At 35.7% G+C, this 15,989-nt stretch overlaps 2 protein-coding genes across 2 annotated transcripts; one reads left to right on the forward strand and one right to left on the reverse strand.

Moving 5' to 3' along the window:
- Positions 1-62: 62 nt before the first annotated feature.
- Positions 63-3,426, reverse strand: LOC135682164 (vesicular inhibitory amino acid transporter). The gene has a single exon (XM_065196925.2). It carries the CDS (start codon positions 3,282-3,284, stop codon positions 1,767-1,769), a length of 1,518 nt encoding a protein of 505 aa, XP_065052997.1. The 5' UTR covers positions 3,285-3,426; the 3' UTR covers positions 63-1,766.
- A 387-nt stretch (positions 3,427-3,813) lies between these two features.
- On the forward strand, positions 3,814-15,986 carry LOC135682167 (protein SPO16 homolog). Its single transcript, XM_065196929.2, has 6 exons — positions 3,814-11,686; positions 12,124-12,259; positions 12,709-12,810; positions 14,317-14,398; positions 15,021-15,123; positions 15,841-15,986. Exons 1-6 carry the CDS (start codon positions 11,572-11,574, stop codon positions 15,984-15,986), a joined length of 684 nt encoding a protein of 227 aa, XP_065053001.1. The 5' UTR covers positions 3,814-11,571.
- The last annotated feature ends 3 nt before the right edge of the window (positions 15,987-15,989 follow it).

The following is a 15,989-nucleotide window of genomic DNA, read 5'->3' on the forward strand; positions in this document are numbered from 1 at the left end:
TAGTTTTTTCCAGTGAATCGGAGAAGAGAAATTTTTGTATTTCCATAAAAACAAGGAGAAGTGCTCAGCGAAAGCCAAGCTTGGAGGTTGGATCTGGTTTTGGAATATTATTATTTATCATTGCTAAAAAAGGTTTTCAGAGTGGCACCCTTCATAAAACTAAAATGAGCTGGATTAACATTGGATGAAGCAATTTTGTGTTTGGTATTTGATTAGAATTTCAAACAAAACAGTTAAAGCAGTGTGTGTCTATGAGAAATAGCAAAACTATTATTTGGAGTTGTTGCGGAATTGATTTTCGATTAAGTTTATTTTTAATGATATGGCTATTTTGATGATAATAGTTGAGTGTTAATATATTTTGAAATCAATATCAAAATCATAGGAAGTCAAAGTCAAAAAATATTTTCATTGATCTATGGGATGTGGCCTTTGTTGCCATCTGTGTCTTTTTATAGTGTCAAATGTAGCAATCATTTGAATGATTCAAGGCAAATTTGAAGGATGTTATCCCGTAGTACATTCATTGAAAACTCCATTTTTCTATTAATATTTTTACAACATTTGAAAGATGAAATGCCATAGCATCAATTTGTTACTTCACCAAGATAGATTTTGTAAATGCCCATAATCGGATATAAAAGTGCATTTTTTGAATGTTACTAGATATCAATTGACAGGAAGATTTTGAAAAATGTCTACTGTAAGTGACAAATCTTTTAAAATAGATAAACATTTGCATTTTGGCCAATTTCTAGACACATAGATAAGCTGTACTGATAGGGAAGGCAATTTGAACCACTTCCATGATAAAGAAGTTATGAGAGTTGACAAACATGAAATAATCCCAAACTTAGTTCAATTCTATTTATTTGAGAATAGCTAATATATAAAACTAATAAAACCATGCTTTCAAAATTTGTTAATCAAGACCATACATGATGGTTTAAAATCATCAGAAAATCTATTTCTCATACAAGTTAGTGTAAATTGTCCTCATAAGACTTTTAAATTAACCAAAGTATCACTTATGTATATGTTCGATATTAATAAGATTTCAAAGACCCTCTAAATGTTATGATTCCAAGAAAAAAGGTTAAAATTTAAATTTAAAAGAATAAATAAAATAAGAGTAAAAATCTTAACAAGATTAATGATATTTATTGATAGAAATCAAAACTGATTTGCTTCAAGAATATGAAGAGCTGTAATTGAGCTCAGGATGCTTTCACCTATGACGCATTTTCCACTTCTAAGCTAATAACAAAACATGCTTCCATAATTAGAACCAAATTTGAACCTCCTGGAATAACTACTACCTAGGTAGATGATTCATATTTAAATAGAAATGACTATATTGGCAGTGTTAACAACATTTTGTATTTTTATGAAAAAATGAACTTCATTAGACCAAAGCTGATTTGTAGAACAATTTCCAATGGTTTATTCAGACAATATCAGGGACTAGCTGGGATGAAAACTAAAGATGAGAGAGAATTTTAGTCACAGTGTTTTGTGTTTCTTTTGGAAAACATGTGGGGTTTTAGGTTTTGAATATTGGATTTTCCAAATTTTAGTATGAGTCACTAGTTTAATCCAATTCGTTGTCTGGGTTTGCAGGTTCTGGTACCCCCTTAAAGATTCCTTCAAGTTACACTCTTACTGTCAAGTAGGTAAAGAGTCCATTTTTATGTGGTTTTAAAGGCAAATCCTTGATAAGTCGCTGTCTACCTTCAAACAGGTAGTAGAGTTTTAATTAGTTGAGGTTATGAGCCGAATTCAAAGGTTTCAACCAATGCTTTTGCCGAGAAGAACAGACCAAATCCTCCAGCTATTACTCCAAATACCATAACACATATGTCTAATGCTATTATAGCTTTGCTAAGCTTATGCCATCTCAACTTCAAATGGAAAAGGCAGGGAAAGATGAAGCATAAGCATGTACCAGTAAAACTGCCAACAAATCCCATTAAGAGACCAAAATGTGGAACAATTAAGGCAACAAAGAGAGCAGCACAAAGAAGCATTGGTCTGGTGATCACAAGCCAAATCCAGTGGTACTTGGAATCAGTGTTCAAATAAGGAAAGTACATCAAAAATCCATCATCAAATGACAAACTGACCACAAACATTGCCAGGGGTATAGCAAGCATGACATTGGTAATCACAAGTGCATTGGCAGTGATACTGAAACCAGCATTTTCAAGCAGGTTCACTGTTGCAACTTCCTTGGTCTCGTTGCCAAATGCCAATACCATGAACACGCCAAGAACTGCTTTTACCACAGCTGCAAACACAAATGCCCAGTTCATCATGTTGTTAAATTTCTCTGGTTTTTTCATACTTGATTCGATGCTTGGGAACACAGCGTGTGCACAGTAACTGAAGACGACGATGCCAAACCCAATTGGAAATGTTGTGGGGTTGAACTGGGGGATGTTTGACAACTTCCACGAGTCATACTTCATAATTGTAAATGCAACCATAACTAAAATTGAGCACATCAAAGCAAACACGGCAAGTAAACTCAGCCAGGATATAATCGACATTCGTTTGATAAAAAGTGAAGGTAAGGCTACCAAACAACTGATAGCTGCCCATTCATATGTTCCTAAACCCGTCTTGGCTTGAAGTAGCTCGCCTAGAACAGTGCCAAGCAAAACGATGTACATTGTCACGCCTCCAAACATCTCGACCACTTGCACAATCGATACCAAACGGAAACCTAGTTTTTTGTAAACAGTCTCCCCAACTTCGGGGTAATTCACTCGCAAACGCCTTTTTATACCTGTTTTCTTTGACTCTTCGTACAAACAACTTACCAACAGTTTCCCAGTGTAGCAACATAACGCCGCCACGAGGAAAATCGATGCGACTGCAGCCCAACCGCCTTGATGCACTGCGAATGGTATACCGAGTATGCCAGTGCCTTGAATCAAATTGCTAACATTCCAGCCTGCAAGCCACGCTGAAGCATTTCGATCATCTGATGGCTTTGCAAGCATGGAAATACTAAGTGAGGCAGAGCGAAATTTAGCAAAACCCGACTGGTTGTTCAGTTCGTTGATTCTGTTGGAAATCTTTCTTCTAGCGGCCAACTTGTCTCTCTCCTCGTCGCTTCTCTCCAATCCAATCGTTGTAGGACCAACTGTTTTGTACCGTCCTCCGGTATAATTGATGCTATCTTGGTCTGCCTCTAAGAGGCGTTTAGTTTCTTCATCTGAATCCATTCTTTCCTCAATGTCTGTTAAATACTTCAGGTTTCTTGGCGAGCTCCCTTCCATTCTGAGTTGAATGCAAACTCGTTGTTTATTGTTAGGTGTTATTCAATTGACAGCCTCGGACCTTTCACGTTTTGTTCCCTACTGAGTTTGTTTCTTGAGCAACACACACGTGTAGCAGCACAGAAGTGTTAACATGTCCCTTCAAGTATTTTAACCGGCCCCTGAGTGACGGGGGTTGCATTGTCTTCAACAAAATTAATTACCACTTAACAGTTTCAGGTAACGGCTCTTTAATTCCATACAGCATGACTTATTCAAGATGATCATTTGTATCTGATTTTTTTATATCTTTTGTTTCAATTATTTTCTTGGCAATTAACATTCAATTTATTTGACACATATTTGTCAAGATTATGATCTCCTGCCCGTAATGTATTTTAGGGTTTACGTGATATCTTTCAGTAGATTTCAGAAAAAGTTAGAAAGCAATTCAACTAAGGTGTTTTGAAAATTAAACAATTCAATTGGAGAAGCATTGGAAAGATTCATCTCAAGGCTACATCAGCTGAACGATAATTAGCCTCTCGGTGGTAGCTGGGAGGAATATTCAATTGGGAATGTTGCATGGAAGGGACTAAGGTCCCCCTTAACTTTTTTGCAATAATAGATTAGAAAATGTTTTGAAAATTTACGCTAACGAACGCATTAGTAGCAGTTCTGCTGGGAACACGTTTTTGTTCTTTTTGATGGTGCTTTATCTTGTGTGATCAAAGATAAATTTGTATTTTATCTAACTCGGTTTTGTGTTTGTATTGGTTGGCAGCCAAATGCAGCCAGCCAAACGCAGTATGCAAAAAAGCTAAATTTTTGCTAATTATTGGGAGAGATATCGTAATCAAAATTTGCTTTGTGGGTTACAAAAGTTTTCACTTGCTTTTATCAAAAACTGTACTCTTTAACTTTGTTTCATCATTCATCATTTACAATTTTGAAATTATTTTAAAAGTTTTGAATATTATCTGTGCAAAAAAAATTTTGTTTCCTTTGCATTTTCGTTGCTTTTTTAAACATGCGACCAGAATTCAGCCAAATTTTGCTTCTTCGGCCAAGTCAATTTGTGGCGGATCTTCGGCTAAGGGGTTTTGAGAAACTGCCAAAATGGAGAAATTTGGCCATCAAGCCATGAATCTAAATTGCCTTTTTGTGTATGAAGAATGAGTACATTGGGTTGTCAAAAAGGCCAAATTGCAACTCTGGCCACTTTTGATATTCTGAGCACAGAATAGGAAATAGCCTATTCTGTGTTCTGAGCATGCACTAACCTCTTTCTCGAGCAGGGTTGCCTTGCTTTGAAATCTAGCATAATTTTTGTAAATCTAGCACAATCTTATGACAAATTTGGCGTAATTCCAAAATTGAGATCTGGTGCGTGGTTTCTGCATTACAAACAAGATGGGGGTAAAGGTCATGCTTTCAAGCTGGGCGAAAAGAGAAAAGAAGAAACAAGCACAATTATACATCAGTGAGAGAAGAATTTATTTGCCATCTGTAACGAGGTTTACGTTTATAGTATCAAAACTTTTTGAAGAACAGATTTGATGGCAAAGAATTTGATGTGCATAGTGCAGTTAAGAACTTTTCATAAGTAAAAGAGACTTGAGAAAGCTTCACCCAGCTTTTGTCCCGGACAAAATATTTCATTCAATCATGCATTAAATTTTGAGAAATAAACGAACAAGATCGCAGAGATTTGAGACTTGTTCTCAGAGGAATTCTACAAGACGAGACAATGGCTCGGATTCTCGCAGCAAACCCTAATCCTGTCGATGTAGAGAGGCTGATTCCCACCTACAACAAGATGGAGGCAGGTGGCGAAAGCAGCAAAGCTCCAGAAAAACCTAACAAATAGATAAATATTGCATTAAATATGCTTGATCTCGCAAGTTTCGAGTTCCGAGAAAAGCTGCAAAGATGGCTCCTTTTACCAAAAAACACCAAAGTCTGGCAAGTAAGGCTGATTTAAGGGAGTTTTTGAAGGTGAAAGGAAATAAAAAATATCTTTTTACAGAGATCCGAACAAACCATCTAAAAGAGTTTCCTTTCGATAACTTTTTGCTCACATATTAAGACATCGCTATATGTAGTTAATTTTCTTATTAACCCAATCCATATATTGTAAAGAATCAGCTTTTGCTACTTGTACTTCATTAATTAAAAGAATTTGCCCAATTTGAGCATGCTATTTGCACTGTATTGGCAGTTTCTATATTTGCCACCCCCATGATGCCAATCCCAGCAAAGTACCACGCCCAATTTTTATAAAAAGTGTGGATCTGTAGAAATTTCTTAGGCCCTGATTGTTTATATTTTTTAAATTTACCTTTGCTGCTCTAGCATTGATTCATATAAGCATGGCCTACCTATATCATTTAAATTCAAATTAATATCCTTAGATGCTGTTTGCTATAGAAACAATGGTTGCCCTTTCACCCCTAAATTTCAAATCAATACTCTGAATGCCCCTGAGTGTCCAAGGCAATGATTTCTTTGATAATTTTATGTCATAATATGACTCTAAAGTAAATTGCACTGGTATGTTAGTATTTATCCCTGTCAACCTTATTATTCTAGGCATAAAAAGGTAACAAACTCTTTTATAGATCAGCAGAAAGGATCTTGCAAAAAATGCTGGATGAAGGTTGGAGATTGCATGTGTCCTGTTATCTAGCTACTGGCTTTGGGGGAGTGATAACTTGCCCCTTTTTTCCCTGCAAGAGTTACCACAAAGACATCAACACATTATTCTGTTTTTGTATTAAAAATTTTACAAAGGAGACTATTTTAAAAATTATCAAAATTTTATAGATAATTTGGTCATATCTATATAAAGTTTGCAAATCCACAGAGCTGTATTATTTCAAACTAGTAGCAACATATAGGTATTTTCTAGAAATTTTGCAATAGATTATTGTTTCATGATACTTTTATAAGAACATTTCTCACATGCAATAGAAATTATAAATTTGCTAGCTAGTTCACTGGCCTGATTTTATAGAATTTAAATATATAATTCAATGTAGCTAAGTATTCAAATACAAACATACATTTATTATTCATAAATATAGCAGGTTTAAATTCTGAAAGCTTAAAGAAGCTGACAAGACCCCTGTATTAGCTTAAAGGTTAAATACGAAAAAATTATATTTACACAAGTATATTGAAAAAGTTGAATTATTAATATAATCTCAAATCCCTTTTTTTTGCTTGTATAAAAACAAATTTATAATTTTTGATACGATACTTCTCATCAGCCCTGTGCACATATCTGGGCGGGTAGCAGTCTCATATTTAGAATTTTTTGAATGGCCTAAATATCTTAATGCAGCAAATTATACAGGCAGCGGAAGGAATTATTATTGTATTAAGCACACTCAGTGGATTATGACCTTCATTAACGCGTCCAAGCCCGAAAGAAAATTTACAAAAAGAACTCATTGCTTCCATTGTTTTGACGTAATCATTTAACAATTTCTAACTCTCAAGTGAACACTTCTTGGACTGGACTCCATTGACCATTTTAGCAAGGTAGCTGCACTACAAATAACAAAGCATTCTACGGACAAGCAAACGGGTCATGTAAATAGCGCACGAGACTTGAGCGAAAATGAAAATACCTCCAGGGATTTTCTGATAAAGCAACTTGATATCTACAAGAAGTGTACGAGATTTTCATGACTTGCCATTCAATAGAGTGAATTTCACATTTCACTCATTTGGTTCGCATTTGGAATAGAGAGAGAAAAGAAAGAGGGAATAAAGAGAAAGGGTCGGATTTCAGAGTGCTGGGACACTATTTTCATAAGGGCCATTGAATAGGGACTTTCTAGTTTGCCATGACCTTTTCTTTTGCCTTGAGGTCTTTGAATTTGCTGTGATCTTTATTAATTTGCTGTGGAGTTTCTAAATACTGAGTTTTTTCTTTAGCTGTGCACTTGGTCTTTGTTTTGGTTTTTCTGTTCACGCCTTTTCTTTTCAAATAGAGCGCTTCCTTTTTCAAATCTATATGTGGTTCTTAAAGGGCCTCTCCAGCCAAAAAAAATTTTTTTTTATTGACTAAAAAGTTAGCATCTGGTGCGTGTATTATGGCAAAGCCGTTGTTTTAGCGAAATTCCAATTAGTTTAGAAGTTATAAGGCTTTAAAGTTGCACCTTTCTGAGAAAAAACGACAAAAGCCGAATCAGTTTTGTGACATTCTGACGTCACAATGTGCGGCTCTCGTTCGCCATGAATTTTGTATTTCTTCCACCGAATCGTGAAGAAGTCATGGTGACACGTTGATAACTGCATCTAAATCTACAGCAGGAGCTTTTTAGGATCGAAAAATATTAAATGTTTACAATCATTCTAAGTTTGTGGGTCGGAATGTGTCCATGCTGTGTCACGACTTTGTTTTGACCACAAAGCTATGGCTTCCTGTTCCATCTCTTCCCTGGCGTATAGGTATAATTAATCGAAATTGATACTCATGTTGTTCTCCAGAAACGATGAACATCTAAAGGCTTCAAAATTGGTTTCTGAAATCAGTGGCGTACCCAAGGGGGGAATAGGGGGGTCTGGACCCCCGCCACTTTTTTAAAATATGGTCCTCGAGATTTGTCCAAAAACGATGTAAAACTCATTGGGAGGGGGGGGGGGTAGTATACTGTATGCTTGTGTCAATAACAATTGTAAAATACTTTGCTATTTACCATAGCTGAAATGAATCAAATAACGGGGGAAAATTTTGCAAAAAGGGCATTTCCCTGCATTTGCGAATGTTTGAAGGGGGTGGTCAAAAAAATTTGGGGCTAGGCCTCAGACCCCCCCCCCCTGCTGCAGCCCTGGGTACGCCACTGTCTGAAATGCTCAAACTAAAAGCCGGTGGAACAGAACTGAGAGTACCATCACTTGCAGTGTTCAGTTTGCGAATCGCCGTCGTTCGATTCGGTTTGAGGCGAGACTAACGAAATACACTGTGACATTAAAATTGCGTCACAATGTCACCAAACTGAAAACATTTTGTCGGTTAATACAATTCAATTATCGAAATGCAAGAGCTTATATCTAACAAACTGTAAAAAATATCGAAAAACAAAAAACGAATTCGTGATCAGCAAGTTCAACTCCTTTAGATTAGCCAATAAAATGCAAGTGCAAAATTTGGCTGGAGAGGCCCTTAAAGCAGGGGCGGATCCAGACATTCGCAACATTCGCACTGGCGAATGTCAGATTTCCACATGTCTTTTTGTAATTGTCTGTTAATACATTTTAGCATTGTGAAAATTGTACTAGAAATGGCCAGATAATAAAAAAAAGGTCCACAGAATACAAGAAATAAAAGTTTTGTTTCCTGCCCTAGTTGCTATGATGTCACCTTGTTGTTTACTTTTTAGGTTTTATTCCCTCGTTTTCGTGATTTAGAGATGATATATTCGAAAGAGGGCTCCCCCTTTTACGCATAAATTCACAGAGCACCAATAAGGTTTGATGCGAATGTCGAATGGAATTATAATATATTAGGCATGCGTGCGCAAATGAAGTAGTACTGAAAAATGTATGCCAAAAATTTGTGCGAATGTCAGTCAAGCTATGTTATTTAGCCATCTGAAAACCAATAGGAAATGTATATGGGAAATTTTTTTGCGAATGTGGCGAAGGTAGATGCGAACTATGTTCGGTAGCCAGTCGAGGGAGAGAACCTTGGAAAGTGAGCAGATTGAAACCTCGTTTCCACATCAACGGCCATGAGTGTTGTTGGAAAGCTGTGAAGATATTTGCTTGCAGAAGAGCAGCAATTGTACTTCAGAGTGAGTGAAAGGAGTCAAATATAAGATGATTTTTAATTTGAATCAGCGGATTTCTTATGAAGATGTTCAAAGTTTGTCGAAGATTTTGGTTGATGGATGGAATTTGATAGATGGCAATATGCGAGGACAGTTCAGTTGGACCTAAAATTGTTGAACCAAAATTTTGCCTATGTTTTCATTTTCATGATGGAGGACGTTATTTAGACAGAGATTCAGACTCAAATAATATTTTGAAGAATACGTGATGCTTTTTAAGGTAAATAGCCATTTTTATGCAGGCTGTCAATCAGAACTTTTAGGGTTCAAGTCAGGTATATCTTGATAATGATGATGTAGCATTCTGACGAATGATGCTGTTCTATAAATATCTTGATGAATTTGAATATGCTGAATTTTAGAGTTCTAGATATTTTTTTTGATAGATGTTGTTATTATCACAAACCTGTAAATAGTTTGACTGTGCTGGGGATTTGTTTTTGAATAAGATATTGCATTTTCTACGGCGTATTCTTTTCTTGTTAATTTTATGCTGTCAGTTTTGGAAAAATCTAGACTGCCATATTTGTAAATGAGAAATTGTAATAGTATTTTGATTTTATTTTTCTGGTCATGCCATAAATATGGTAACCCTTTTCATGAGTTTAACCTCTAAAACTAGTAAAATTATTTGTGGTTTCCACACTATAAGAGTATACCATTTGAAACTTTTGGTTCTGAAATACCCTTAAGATTCATTAATTTTTGTTTATGAATTTGCAAGTGACTGACAGTTTTCTTTTCTATGTTATTGTGTGTGTAAATAAATGTAAATATGGGTAGTAAATAAGTGCAATCAATGGAATGATCCTAATGGGGGAATTACTACATTATTAATAAGAAATTCACAGCAAGTTGGTTCTGCCAAGTAAATATCTTTATATAAATCCATATAGTAAAAGTTACCATGTTTGCCTTATTTCTTATGCCATTACTGACTTTGTTTGATGTACATTTAAAATTTGTATATAATATATATTTATGATGTTCTTGTTATGGAAAGACAATGAATTGTTTTAAATTCTGTTACATTTGCTGTTTTACCAACACCTGAAAATACTAAAATTGTATGATGTGTATTGACCTAACTGGTATTTTTGGCCATGTTTAAGGCACATCACACAGCAGTTTAGATAGAAAGGTGAATGCACAAAATAAATAACAGAAAAGCTCTGAGCCCGTAAGGTATTTGGTGTTGAAGTCAAACATTTGGGTGGATATTGCATTGAAAATTTCTACACTAAACACAGTATTTGATTGTTAAATAATATCATTGTATAAATAGAACTAAGATTCCTTTCTGTAAATGGCTGTTTTTTAAGTGAGTGACATAAAATGTTTTTCATGAGTTTTTCTCCCTGAGAAGGGGTGATACACACATATAATATACCCTTATTCTAGCTCATCCTCTTTGTTCTTGACAATTTGTGGTTCTGTGCCTAGACTTGCCATTAAATCATTATTAAGAGGACATTTCAAATCTTTGCTGCTGTTTTTCCATCACAAAAGCCATGTAGGAAACAAAACATGCCAACACAACAAAAACTTGATGAGTGTTTCTCAAAATTTTTCCAGAGATCTCTTTTCTTGTTCACTCAATAAGTAAAATACCAAATTGTCAATGAAATCCAGACCTGGCTGTTATTCTTAATATTTATCCTTTAATTTCTCAACCTTTGAGCCTCAACATTTTCTGTTTCCTAATCCTAAAACTTAATATAAGGAAAAATACATCTTTAAGTGGAAAACTTCGATTCTGAGACTATAGTAAAATTTGACTGATTTTTTTTGGGCGTGGTCATATAGGCGTGGTCGAAACTTTGCGAATGTCAGATTTTTTTCTGCATCCGCCCCTGCCTTAAAGTCTTTTATATATTCGTGTAGCTTGTTTCTTGATTGGGCAAGTACTTCTTCAATTGTGCTAGACAGTTGTGAGCCAATTGGGCAGTTCTTAAATTATTAAGATGCTAGTTAAAATTTGAGACAAGGGACAATGCCTCACCGCAGAACATTAAATATATGAAATCTAAAAAGCATTGTTTAAGATGATAAAATAAGAACATAAATGGATAGAATTAATCATTATCCGGCACGTTTCACTTTTCTTGACAAATAACAGTTAACAAGCAACTAGGGCTGGGGCTGGATAAATTCTCTAAGGGCTAAAACCTTATAAATATATTTTAAAGCAACTTTGAGGGCAGTTCCCGAGTCAAGTTACCTAAAGAAAGTTACTGGCATTTATTTAGAATATCCTGATATAAACCCAATCATATTGTTTTGCTTCATTTTCTGAAGTGTAGCTATTAGACTAAATATTCTTTAGCATATTTAAAATTATATTTGAAGCGTATGTTTGCCTACCAGCCTCGTTTGGATTGATGATATTGGCGGGAAAAAAGAAATGTCGTAGTTTTTGAGGGTTTTAGAGTTAATAACTATTATCCATTTTGTCAGTAAATGAAATGGAGAGCAACCCAAAAGATACACGTAGACCGATGGTCGTAATTTTGAATGCCTCTCTAGCAAATGGAGAAATCCACCGGTTACTGCAGACGAGAAGATGTTTCAGAATCAAGGGTGAGTATTTCAAGATGGCCTAAGCATGCAATCATTGAATTTTCCGAATGTACAATTGCTATGAATTTCCCCTTTTTCTCGAGTAGATATTAAACTGAAAACGCACATGAGCATAATTTTTAAACGGTGTTTTGTTCTATTATACGGACGTATATACATACATTTTACCGACATAAATAAAAGAGGTTTCCAGTTGTAAAAAATTTATTTTTCCGATTCAAGATGCTAAGTTGATTTTACTTCATTCAGTTTTTTAGATGGTTTCATTTTAGCATGTGTGCTGTTTTTAAAGTTTTCTTCAAACAACTAAGGCAACTATTAGATGCAATTTCACATTATGAAAAAATTTAATAAAAATGATCTAAATGAATTTTAGTTTGAATATATGACTGTTGGTAATGTTCAAATTCTGTGCATCAATTTCAAATATTGCTTAGTGACGCAAAGCACAGAAAGAGACTCCGTGATACTTCCCGTCAAGTCAATCGCGTATTTGGTTGTGTCTATTTCTGAGCTAGCAAGAAAGTGGCCGTCGAAAGGAGACAAAACTTTGAACGAAGATACCATACAAAGGTAACTGACATTTGCATCCGATTCCCTTAATTGCATAACTGTGGATGCACGAAACCTCCATCAAATGCAACTAAACCAGTTCTAGATTGAAAATAACCATCCCTTTTGTGTGACGCAGCATAATATGATCGAGCCTTGATCAACATTATTGGCTTTTGCTGATTTGCTACCAGAATAGTATTACAGTTTAGTCACGCCTAAACAAATGGATCTACAAGCTACACCCTCACGAAGTACAGACACACCCTTTGCATCTAGTAATTATAGAAGACCAGTATCTAATTAAAGAAGACCAGTAATTACAGAAGACCAGTAATTATTCGACCCTTGTACAATAGCATTTGGCCCGTATCTCCTGGTACTGACTGGTATTGCTACTTCATCACTATTCATTACGTCATTCTATAGCCTTTCTACTGTTAAAAAACTGAACATCTATCTTCTCACAGAATCGAGAAATTCAGCAGCATACACCGCAATTGCCATTTGCTGCTGTTGACCAAAATGACGACAGAAGATGAATTCAATATTTTCAAAGAATTGCAGCATAGGTTGGTAAACAAACTACCATTTTTACAGCGATTTCTGTTTACTGGTTTGCTTCACTGTGTTCAGGCTCGTATTGACAAAGCTGTAACCTGTGACAACTTGACATGAAGAAATACGATTCTATCTTGCTAGGGGGTATTGCCTTTAACCGTTCAACTATCATTCCGTAAATGCCGTTACAACCAATTAATCCTTTTTGAAACGGCCAGAAACTTGCAAACTGTGTTAAAGAATATCGACAAGACTGCAAGCGTTTTTATCAGAAACTAAGCTCATATTTAGTAATAAGTTTCTGAATTTTCATGGAGGTTTCTTAACTAACAATCGTTAAATCGCTACTTTTTAGATTAACAAAAATGTTATAAAATATAGTATGAAATAGAACGCCTAATAAGTCACAAAAGGAGCTCTTCTTTCTGTTTATCAATTTCCACTGAACAGGAAATAGGGGCTTTATCGTGGAAAATAATCAACTTTATTAATTATCTTTAAAAATTGAAGTTTCGAGCAGTTTCTCGAGGTTAAGGGTGATTAGTAAAATGGATTCTTAATTTTTTAGGTCACTTTAGGGCCTAGTTCTTTATGGGCGGTACCTTAGAAAAAATGCGTGTTTAAACATATGCTGACTTGTTTGTTGACATCTTTGAATGATTCTGGCCACAGGCTTCATTTACATCAAGGATGAATAACATATTCAGTTCCATATTTCATAACAACATCTAGGCAGATTCCAAAATTGGCTGCTTTACCAAACCCCAGTTAACAAAATAACTGTTAATGAAAGACTCTTTCGTTTCTTGTTCCTGTCTTGCAAAATGCATTAACGTTGAAAGGGCGAAACATAAACATGCAAGGTTGAACTAAAGACCAAAGGTGTAGCTAAAGTTGCCAACTTGCGGCGTTTCGGCAGATTTCTAGATTCTAAGATTATTATTTACAGGGCCGCCGACGAAGGGAGGCCGGGGGAGCCTTGCCCCCCCCCCACTTTTTTGCAAAACAATAGAGTTTTTTTCAAAATCTTTTGTCGTGGGTGTTAAATTTTCCCTTGGCCCACCCACTTTTCAACCTTTGTCGGAGCCCATGATTTATTTCTCCAAAGTATAAAAGATAAAATAAAGATAAAATAAATGCAATAAACAAATTTATGCATATTATGTATTCCATTTTGCACATGCATTCTCAACTGGCTGAAAATTTATCGGAAGCAGTTTAGCAATTTTGTATTAATGCCAACAGTCACACCTTTGGCCATAAGGTGGTATAAACGAAATTTTTGTCAGCAAATCTGGGGATCTTCACGTCCCTTGCAGTATTTCTTTAGCTTCACTTCTGCTCAAAATAACTATGTTACGAAATTAACTTTAGATGTTTTTAAAAAACATGGATATTCGGAGAGAGCTGCGGATCCAATTGATGAAGAAAAGAAATTATCAAAATTAGAATTAAAATGAAGTTTTTTTAAATATGTATGTCATGAAGAGTTTTGAGAAATTTTCCACACATTGCAGATTTTGGAAGTCGCCGCTGGTAATATACCCCGTTGCAAGTGCAAAACAGTGCATTAGAATGTTGGAGAAAGCGTCAACATTGGTATGTCTGATGGGTCATATTTTAAACATTTGTCATTCAAAGTTGAGCATATGAAAGAGCCTCTGTGCCGTTATATTCATTTTGGTGGAGAATGATAGCAGCGCAGATGATCTCTAAAAAGATTTCTGTGAAGATCAGTCAGTTGGTGCAGATTGTTTCCGCTAACAAACGCCATTCTTTCAAAACATCTAGGGGAAGGTAAATGGGAGTTTTCCTGTGGGCTCCTGGCAAAAACAAATTTTGTATTCTCCCACCTGTATTAATATCATGGGTGTCTGACTTTTATGTTTTACAGTGAACCATGTCAGTGAATCTGGTTAATAAGGAACACTTCCAAATGGCGGGCGAAACATTTACCCCATGCATAGTCGAGGCTCGTAGAACCAGCATTCAGTCAAACATATACAGCCTATAACGAACTTTAGTTACCCAAGTTTACTTGATATGAAAGTTCCAAATGTCCCTCTCGTACCAGATGTTACATTTCACGGTTAGAGCGCTCTTAATTAAGAACTAAAAAGTTTTGCACGTTGTCCAACCTGGTCTGAAATATCATCTTTACCCTCTTTATACTACCTGATAGTAAAAAAAAAATTACCCATGATCCTCTGCTCATTGACAGAACAATGATGCGAATGATGCCTACACCAGTCTACTCAATGGAAATTTAGGAGAAGAAATGACCCAGTCAATTTTAGAAGAAAACCTTGGCATAACAAGTCATCGTATCCTTTCTTTTTAAAGTTTTCATTAATCTGAGGTTTTCAATTCTATAAATCGTAGTATGAACTCTAAAATATCAAATAAGATTTCAATCTAAAATCTCTAAAAGTACGAAACTTCAACGTCGTCTCAGTTATCGAGAAATGAGACCAAGACTATGTCTCGTGTCTGTTACCATACAAGACCGAGAAGATACAGCTTAACCTCTCCATTTCAGGTATCGTTTATGAAGATGCGCTTCTGCGCTTTTTAACTTAATAAATGGCGCTATCTTCACGTCAATCTTTTGTAAATGTTTAAAAATGGTCAGCAGTTTGTTGAATCGAATAGAGAAAACATCAAGCTTTTAAACCGAATAGAACGAGCAGGTTTACAAATATCCTGGCTTCTTGTAATGATTCGTGAATATCAAAGAATATCCTGATGTACGCTGGAACTGTATAAAGCATTCAAACAGCCTACAAATCTCGGCAAATCTAAATTTCCAGGGGTTTTCATCTAGGCCCAAATGATTTCGAGCCTGCTTCTTGGTACCTGTAGGATCCGCCATTATTTCTAAATTGTGAGTTTTTTCTTTAGTTGTGCTGTTGGTCTTTAATTTAGGATACGTATGTAGTGCAAGCGAAAGCAAATGCAACATCTTAGCAGCAATACTGATCGAACTATTCCTGGGTATTGCTGCAGCAGCTCTGTGTTTTCCATTAACGGTTTCAACTTAGAATCGCTGGTGCTTCTTGACGGATGCCAGAACATCGCGAATATCGCTTGTTTCTCTGAGGAGGAGCTAATAGAAAGATGCCCGCTCTCCAGGGACTGTGTGAAACGAATAAGGCAGTTTTTCCAGCAAGACTGCGTCAGTATGTGACAA

This window comes from Rhopilema esculentum, chromosome 16 (assembly GCF_057945365.1).
Source record: "Rhopilema esculentum isolate cy_ngs chromosome 16, ASM5794536v1, whole genome shotgun sequence".
NCBI classification, from domain to species: Eukaryota; Metazoa; Cnidaria; class Scyphozoa; order Rhizostomeae; family Rhizostomatidae; genus Rhopilema; species Rhopilema esculentum.